This window comes from Odocoileus virginianus, chromosome 4, assembly GCF_023699985.2.
Source record: "Odocoileus virginianus isolate 20LAN1187 ecotype Illinois chromosome 4, Ovbor_1.2, whole genome shotgun sequence".
Lineage (NCBI taxonomy): Eukaryota > Metazoa > Chordata > Mammalia > Artiodactyla > Cervidae > Odocoileus > Odocoileus virginianus.
Genome location: NC_069677.1, coordinates 69,275,128 through 69,284,151, shown reverse-complemented (window position 1 = coordinate 69,284,151; position 9,024 = coordinate 69,275,128). Strand labels below are relative to the sequence as shown.

Sequence of the window (9,024 nt, the reverse complement as noted above, 5' to 3'; positions counted from 1 at the left end):
CCATGGAGAAGGCTAGGAAACCATCTCATTATTTTGAAAGAGGAAAGAATCAATCTCTTAGGTGCCTTACCTATATAAACTATATCTTAAGACAACCAGGCAGTTCTATTTGGGGAATTCCCCCTTGTAGACATTTTCCAGCTAGTAAATGCCAAAGGAATTTTGGAAATCCCTAATCAATAGATTTAGGCAATGATCTTCAATATATCATTAATGCCAAAACCAACACCATACAAAGAGAGAACCGGGCATTATGTGCCTCCTACCAGAGATGCATAGTGCTCCATAAGAAGTTCTTGTCAAAAAAGAATCAAAAAATCATAAAAGTTGAAACTGATCATGTATTCAGTCCTTGTTAGTCACTCAGTCATGCTCGACTCTTTGCAACCTCATGGACTGCAGCGTACCAGGCTCCTCTGTCCATGGAATTCTCCAGGCAAGAATACTGGAATGGTTTGCCATTTCCTTCTCCAGGGGGTCTTCCTGATGTAGGGATCAACCCAGGTCTCCTGAACTGCCTGCAGATTCTTTACCGTCTGAGCTACCAGGGAGACCTGATCAATTTCTAGATCTAATTAGAAATTTACAGATAGTTCAGGGGAAAGAGGAATGCATTAAACACCATCATAGCAATGTAGTCAGCAGAATCCAGATGGGGGAATTCTTCTAGGCAAATAACCAAATTTCTCTAGCAACAAAAACAAAATAATAATAAAGATTGTGAGGAAGGAAATGTGGGAGGGAAGGAAGGAAGGAAGGGGAAAATAGAGAAGGAATCTATGGATTAAAAGAGACTTAAATATATAGGAAAAGAGAGGACACAGTGAGCACAGTAGATATTAGACAATGTTTAGAAGATATTACTGATTTTTGTTTTAGTGGTGGTGGTATAGTGGTTATTTTGAAAAGAAAGTACATATGGAAGATACATATGAAGTATTTGTAGATTTAATAATATGACTATTTGGGGGAGGTTGCTAAGAGGTTTGCAGGAAATAAGAGTCATCACATACTGATAATTATTAAAGCTGAGTGATGAGAACATCAAGGCCATTATACAGTCTCTGTATTTTTATATATGCTGGAAATTTTCCATAATAAACAGATAAAGAAAAAAGCAACAAGGAAAATTGAATCAACTGACCCAAAAAGCACCAAGAATACAATCAGGCAATTTATGAAAAATGAAATAGAAATAATCAATAAGAAAATGAAAAAAAAAATCCTGCCTTAGGAGAAAACTAAAAAGTGTAAATTTTTTCAAAGATGAGGTTTCATTTTTTACATATCATGTTGTCCAAGCATTTAAAGATGAATGATACCCCCTGGTGGCAAGGAAATGCTAAAAGGAGCATCTCAAACATTAGACTGAAGTGGCTCAGGTTTTCTGGAGTGTGTTTATGTAACAAAAATTCCCCAAAATACATGGTGAGAAACCAGAGCTCCAGGGCTTGCCAGCCCCATTGGATCCCAGTCATACCACTTACTGGAGACGGGATTCAAGGCAGGTTTCTTAACTGCTCTGTGTCTCAGCCCCTGGTCCCAAAATGACTGTAAGAGCGTCACCACCTCAAAGAGTTGCTGTGAAGTTCAGTGAATATTCATAAGAAGCTTGGACCAGTGCCTGGCATACAGTGCTGGCTTTCATTACCATGTTGGTTCAGCAACCTCACTTCTAAGTACTTATCCTAAGGAAATCTTAATTAAGCACACAAAGATGTATATACACATTTGTTTATCATTTCATGATTTATCAAAGGCCCAAAGTAGAAAAGCCTGGTTAAATAAATTTCTGTAATCTTTACCATGTGATACTATGTGGTCATTAAATATAATTAAGTTGATACATATGTACTGATGTAAGGAAATTTATTATCTATTTTCAAGAAGGAAAATCAAGTTAGAGAAGAATAAATATAGTTGAACTGTAGGAAGGAGACATATGTATTTTTTTAATCAGTGCATGTATATCTAGTAGTTGACTCTGGAGTTGGGGGCTATTCAAATTTATTTTTCTTTTGGCTCATCTGTGTTTTCTAATTTTTCTACATCATCTTACTGTTTGGATAATTTTAAAATAATTTAATACATTACATAATAAATTTAATATATTGTGGTGGTTTATTTTATGTGTCGACTTGACTGGGCAAAGGAATGCTCAGATAGCTGGGAAAACTTTATTTCTGGGCATGTCTCTCAGGGTGCCTCTGAAAGAGATTAGCATTTGAATCAGTAGACAGAATAAAGAAAACCCACTCTCACCAGCCTGGCTGGGCATCATTCCATCCACCAGGGTCCAAATGGAATGGAAAGGAAGGAAAAAGAAGGAAGGATGACTCAGCTCTCTCTTCTTGAGTGGGATGTCCACCTTCTCCTGCCCTTGGGCATTCCAGCTCCTGGTTCTCGGCCCTTCGCACTCCAGGACCAACATCAGGGGTTGGGTTCTCTCCTGGTTCCCAACCCTGCATAGAGCAGATCAGGGGACTTCCTGGCCTCCCTACTGTATGAGCCACTTCCTATAATAAATTTCCTCTTCTATGTATTTAAATCTACATCTGTATCTATATCTATATGCCACTGCTTCTGTTTCTCTGGAAAAGTGAAAGTTGCTCAGTCATCCATGGAATTCTCCAGGCCAGAATACTGAAGTGGGTAGCCTTTCCCTTCTCCAGGGGATCTTCCCAAACCAGGGATCGAACCTAGGTCTGCCGCATAACAGGCAGATTCTTTACCAGCTGAGCCACAGAGGAAGCCTGAGAACCCTAATTAATACACATGTTCCAAAGTTCTTATAAATTTGCCCTCAAATTTTTCAATGTATTTTAAAGTGGGAAGGGATAAACAGCATTTGCTCAGTTGCTAAGTCATGTCCAACTCTTTGTGACCCTAAGGACAGAACTACACCAGGCTTCCCTATCCTTCACTATCTCCCTGAGGTTGCTCAAACTCATATCCATTGAGTGGGTAATGCCATCCAACCATCTCATCTTCTATAGCCCCCTTCTCCTCCTGCCCTCAATTTTCCCAGCATCAGGGCCTTTTCCAATCAGTCAGCTCTTTGCATCGGGTGACGAAAGTATTGGAGCTTCAGTTTCAACATCAGTCCTTCCAATGAATATTCAGGGTTGATTTCCTTTAGGATTGACTGGTTTGATCTCCTTGCAGTCCAAGGGACTCTCAGGAGTCTTCTCCAGCACCACAGTTCAAAAGCATCAATTCTTCAGAGCTTGGCAAATGAAAAACAAATACATTAGTCTCCAAAGTAGAAAAAGAGATTAAGAAACATAGGATTTAATTATGAACATTCAGGAATAGAGTCATTCTTCATGGGTGATTATCACCAGCGTGTGTGAAAACACATGGGCTTTCACATCTTTTTCACTTGGGTCACCCTGAAAGCATAGCCTGAGGCAAAGATTTGGGTACAAGTGAATTTATTTCAGAGGTACTCCCAAGAAGCAAATGTGAGTGAGAAAAGTGAAACCAGAAGGAGAAAGGCCAATAAAGGATGTATTAACAAGTTGTAACGTTCAAGGCAACGGGGATTTACCTACCCTGGGGACTTTGAAAAACTGTGGAATAAACCTCCAAATTGTCAAACCAAAGGGCAGGAAGCTGGAGCAATTATTCACCAACTCCCACTCCACCTCGAGTGCAGGCTGCCCTGGTAGAGTCAGCTCTCTGCCATTTCCAGGCTGTACCTACACGTAGCCCGTGCAGCCTCCCACATCAGAATCAACCCGAGGACAAGCAGCAGAGGTCCCAGGGTGCACTGTGATGTGAAGAGCTGGCATCGGTAGTGCACTCAGAGCTACAGGAAACCAGGAGGTGGCAAGAGACCCCACAAGCATCTTTTTTCTTTTTTTACCTCCCTCGCCCAAAGCCTGTGAATAGGAAAGCATGACTTTGTTGGAAGACTTCTGAGAGAGGGATGAACCTCACTACCACTCCCAACTCACTGCCCCTTCCCCTCCTCACTGAGCCACTGGGGTAATCCATACATATTCTCAGCTGTTCAAAGGTATAAGATCCACAAAGGGAATTTATGCCCTAGCATCTAAGGTGGGCTGACCCCGGGTCCCACATAAGGCCCTTCATAAACTGTGTCCTAGCCTCACTGAACAGCTTGGTACCATGATACCCCCAAGCCTCCCCACCCCCAGGCCCCTTTATGCAATGCCTTTCCTCCTCACTTCCCCTAGTTCTTCCTGCTAGAACCTCAGGGCTTACCACCCAGAGGTCAAAAGAAGCCCGGATGGAGAGCTGGAGAGAGACTCGAGGTAGTGGGGAAAAACAGATGAAGCCAGATTGGCCATGAGCTGAGCTGGTAAGGGTTGAAGGGTCTGTTCCCTCTACTCATGAGGCCTGGAGGTGCACGGCTGGGCTTCCCTTTATGGAAAACCATGGCTACTCTACTAGTTCTCACTCTCCTGGGCACCGCAGCCCATGGCCAAGCAGGGTGGGCTCTGGCCCAGTGGGGACTCCCTGGTGGGCTGGGCCTGCTCTGGAGCTCCCACCAGCTTGGTGGGGGTGACAGCTGCACAGCGTCTGGCCTCCCCTCGCCCACTCCTGCTGCCTGCTCGCCTCCTCTCATGGGGGTCAGACCCACACTGCCCTTGAGCACTTGCCCTGATCCAGCTTCTTCTGCCTTCACTTTTCACAGGAGTGACTCCCCAACAAACCCATCGCACCGTTACCACCATCTTGGCAACGTCACCCCAAAGTCCTAAATTGACAGCTGGGGTACAGATGGCTCCGGCCCCGACCCAGTCCCTGCTGAAGCTCCAAAAACAAGGAAGAAATACAAGAGAGTGATAAACATGCTGTATTTAAGGGTTTACATAAATTAATGCTCTTCACATTAAAAAAATACTATAGATATGTATATAACCTAATTTTAGAAATATTATCAAAACTGAATTTGTGGTCCCTTGGAGATATGCCGCCCCAGCCAGGTGGCCCTCCTTCCCTCTCACCCATGAGCAGGTCCTGAGGACATCAGCTCTGGGAAGCTCTCCACATTCACACCCAGCTGCACTGAGAGACTCTGTCTGTGCTCCCATAACGTCCCAATCTCTATTATGACCCCGTACGTTTCATTTCCACCCCCATCTCTGCCTATACCCCAGCTCAGCAGTAAGAGGCCAGACACTCTCAGTAAATGACTTTGGGTCAATTACTGAATGACTGACTCAGGCGTAAGTCCCCCAAAGGACCCCATAAAAGACCCAGCTCTACAGTATTGCCAAGGTTTACAAGACACTGCAGAGTAGAGACCAAGTGTCTCCTTTCAGTCTGGTGTGAACATGGAGGTAGAAAAAGGATGCTCTTTCAAGGTCCTGTTACAACCCTTTCTTAGCCTTGGGACCCAAGGGACCCTGCCAGGGCTCTCACGGGGGATAGGAGAAATAATATCTGTCTTCTACTCTGCTTCTGTCCAAGGAGAAGACCTCTTGGCTCCTGGGGAAGACAAGATGCCCAGCAGCCCCATCGCTGGGGGGTTCTGAGCCAGCCCCACCCAGCTGGGTGACAAGGCTGGTCCTCTGGCTGCCAGAATCAGAAGTGGGCTCACCAGCCAGGGACCCTGGGTTGACTGGGGCTCCAAGAGCTGGCGCCAAACTTCTCCGGGAGCCTTGAGCGAGACAAGGGCTTCGGTTTCTCTCTCTGGTTTAGGTCCTGCGGGAGATCTTCCAAGGAAGAGATCTCCAAGTCACTCTCATCCTCAGAAAGCTGCAGGGAGAACAGGGGAGAAGAAAATGCATCTGACCAGGAAGGATGGACATGGGAACAAAATGCAGATTTGGAAGAAAGCAGGAGGGGGCGCTACTCCTCCCATCTTCTCATTTCCATGCCTTTCGAGAACCTGCTTCAGAGACCTGGGGTCACAGCCATTGCAAACACCCCTGAAATTCCACTGGCCATGCATGAGGCCAGCCCCAAGGCCTGTAGAAGATCAGGTTGCTCTTGTCGAAATTTAAACTTTGTCCAGATTTTTGAACTGCCCACAGTGACAAAGTCCAGGGACTTAACTTCTCCAAACTCCTGAGCTGACACACCAGGGGCTAATGCACCCACCCACCTGCCACAGACCGCTGGTCCAGGGCTGAGAAACACTCTGACCAAAGGTGCGTGAGGGGAACTCCAAATGCAGGAATCCTTCAGCCTGGAAAAGGTCTGAGCTAGGGCCAACAGGGGAGCCCAGAGTGGGCCAAACTCTCAGGCTGTCCCCGAACCAGAATCACGGTCACCCCCACCCCCACCAGAGCTCTCAGTGCCCAGACCATTTGCCTTGGCATGTAAGGACACCCAATCAGAAACCTCCAGGTGGCAAGCAGGCTCTGGACAGTGCTTCAACCTGCATAGGGCAGTCAGTGCTCTCTTACAACTGAGGATGAATTCTTTTTGAAGACATTTTGAATCACTTAAGACTCATTACTCACAAACAAACATGAGCTACATAATAAACTGAACATATTACATAGCACAAGGTGGGTGCTAGGGTTGCCAGGGGAGGTGTATGCTAGGAAAAACCGAAAAATGATTGCCCATTATTTCTGAATTTTACAGCAATAACATAGGTCATCCTAGGATGCATCTTTCTGATTGAGAAAGGAGTGTAAAGTTACAAGAGCTTGAAATGTTTCTGCCTAAGAAAACACAACAGGAATACAGAAGTGGTTCTGTTAGGGGGAGAAGGGAGGTGGCAAGGACATCCTAACGGGAATGGTCTGGGAGGCTGAGCATCTGAGCGATAAATCTGATGGCAGCTGGAGCCGGAGAGAGGCAAGGCCATTAAGACATTCTTAGTGATGAGGAATGGCCTTGGACATTTGGAACAAAGGTGCCTAGCGTCCCCACTGTGTATTATGGAGCAGTCTGCTCTGCACACAGTCCTGTGCTGGGGACCTCGGGGAGTGAAGAAAGGGGAGAGCTTGGCTGTGGGATGAGCTGGAGCCCAAACAGAGCAGCTACTGCTGGAAGCCAGGCACAGAGCCAGGTCCAGGCCCCATAGAGCCAGAAGTGGGGGCGTGGCTGGGAGAAACAACCCACCGAGCAGTTGTTCACGCAATGAACACAAGGCTTTTTGATGTTAACACGGGACACAAACAACAAGCACTGGAGAGTGGGCATCCCGCCGCTCCTGCAGGGGCAGAGGAGACGAGGGGCATGAGGTCAACGGTCGTGTCGCACACGGCGCGCCCTCAGGCCCAGCCCAGGGCCCCAAGCTCGGAGCTGGCTCTGTAAGAGACTGCAGGGGAGCCTCTAGGTCCTACAGCCTACCTGGGGCTTTCCTCCTGGCACAGCAGCTCTCTGTGGCCTGGCACTGGGCACTGAGAACAGACTGACCCCTCCAGCAGGCTTCTTGGCTGGAGCCTCCAGCTGCTTCTCAAGGTTTCTGACCATCGATTGCACCAGCGTTCCTGGAAGGCAACCAGGGGAGAAGACCAGAGTATGAATGCATCATCCCCATGGGTCACGTCTCAGCTCCAGTGTGGATAAAGGGAGCGTGGAGAAGAGTCGGAAGGGAACAAGGAAGGACAAAGGCAGTAGAAGACAGGCAAGGAGAGAGAGGCCCAGGCCAGCGTGTGCGGGGAGAAGAGGCTTGGAACATCCAGAAATGTACTATGTCCTGAAGAGCATGGCTGGGCACAGAAGCTTAGCAAGCTGCCCTTTCCTCTTAGCAGGAGGAACTGCTGCTCAGTTGGTACATGAACTGCAAGATTAATACGCAGTTTTTCCTCCAACATCTTCACAGAGAAATGAAGAAATATCATCAATATAAATTCGCACAGGAGGACTGTGGAGCCAGATCCACTTTCTATGAACTCCACGCAGGAAGGGGGCTAAGCAAAGACTGCATTATCAGTGTGAGAAAGCAAGGTGGATGTTCAGACCTCAGGACTGGCCAGGAAGCAGGGAGCCAGCCATGGCCTTTCAGGATTCAAATGTCTGGGGGCCTGAGCAGAGGTCCAGAGAGATGATGACCCTTGGCTCACTGATTGATAAAAAACCAGTTAGTTAAGGGTCTACTATGTTCATACTATGTTCCTTGCCCTTCATCACTCATCTTATCCAGATACCTCCCTTTACAACAAAGGAACCAAAACCCTCCACACCAGCACACAGGGAGCAAGTGACAGAGCCCAAAGTGTGTTCAAGGACTCCACACTCCCAGTTCCTAGATGTTTACGCCCTATCATCCACCTGGCAGGTCATCAGTTCTTCTCCAGAGATCTGGTTCTGGGGGATTCGATGGGCTGGCAGGCTGGGACCATGCCATGGACAAGATGAAGTTCTGCAAAATTCATAACACTGTAGACTTGGCAGATGGCACAGAACTGGCTTACCCCCCAGCTCGTCCACTTACTGCCTTTGGAAAGACAAAACCCAAGCTCTATATTCTTTAAACTTTGGCTAGAAAATGCAACTGAAGCCAGCAGCTACAAGCCTTGTTAATAGCTCTATAAGAAAACCTTCCTCACCTGAGGAGGCCAGCCCACCTGAGCCCTTGCCAGGGGACTGGGCACTCCCCTCCGAGGTCTCGGTGTCAGACCAGTCCCAGTCATCCTGCGGCCGGGGCCCCACCCTCGAAGGAACTCTCGGGGGCTGGAGAGACGCATGAGGCCTAGCATCTCCCTCCGAGTCCTCTTCAGAACTGAATGGGGGTGTACTGTCAAGAAGGAGAGGAAATGAGGAGTGCGTGAGCCAGAAGGAAGATGGTCACAGCCACACTTCACCACTTGCAAGATGGATGGCCCAAGCCAGTTCTGCCCCTGGCACTCCTGGGCCCAGACACCAGCCAGGAGTCATCTGGAGAGGGGAAGCCACCCTCTGTTAGAAGATGAAGACCCAGCCCCTACAGGGTGGCAACTGGGGCTTGGGGATGGGTCAGTAAGAGGACGGGAGGTTTGCCCTGGCCAGGAGCAAGGGATTCCTGTCTCTTCATGGGTTGGACCCCACCTGAGGCCCCTCTTGCTCACTTCTTTCTGCCCCTCACCTGTCTGCGGAAGCTGGTGGGGGGCC

General features: G+C 47.7%; 1 protein-coding gene across 3 annotated transcripts in view; it reads right to left on the bottom strand.

The window, feature by feature from the left end:
- Nucleotides 1-3,417: 3,417 nt before the first annotated feature.
- DZIP1L (DAZ interacting zinc finger protein 1 like) overlaps nucleotides 3,418-9,024 on the bottom strand; it is a 60,213-nt gene continuing 54,606 nt past the window's right edge. For 2 of the 3 annotated variants that reach the window (XM_070466695.1, XM_070466696.1), the window contains 3 exons: nucleotides 8,484-8,671; nucleotides 7,282-7,421; nucleotides 3,418-5,730 (listed from right to left, as the gene is read on the bottom strand). In XM_070466695.1, coding sequence (XP_070322796.1) covers nucleotides 5,569-5,730; nucleotides 7,282-7,421; nucleotides 8,484-8,671 — 490 coding nt within the window. In that variant the 3' untranslated portion in view covers nucleotides 3,418-5,568. Of the gene's footprint in view, nucleotides 5,731-7,281; nucleotides 7,422-8,483; nucleotides 8,672-9,024 lie in introns of those variants that run through there. The other variant, XM_070466697.1, reaches the window with a different exon arrangement.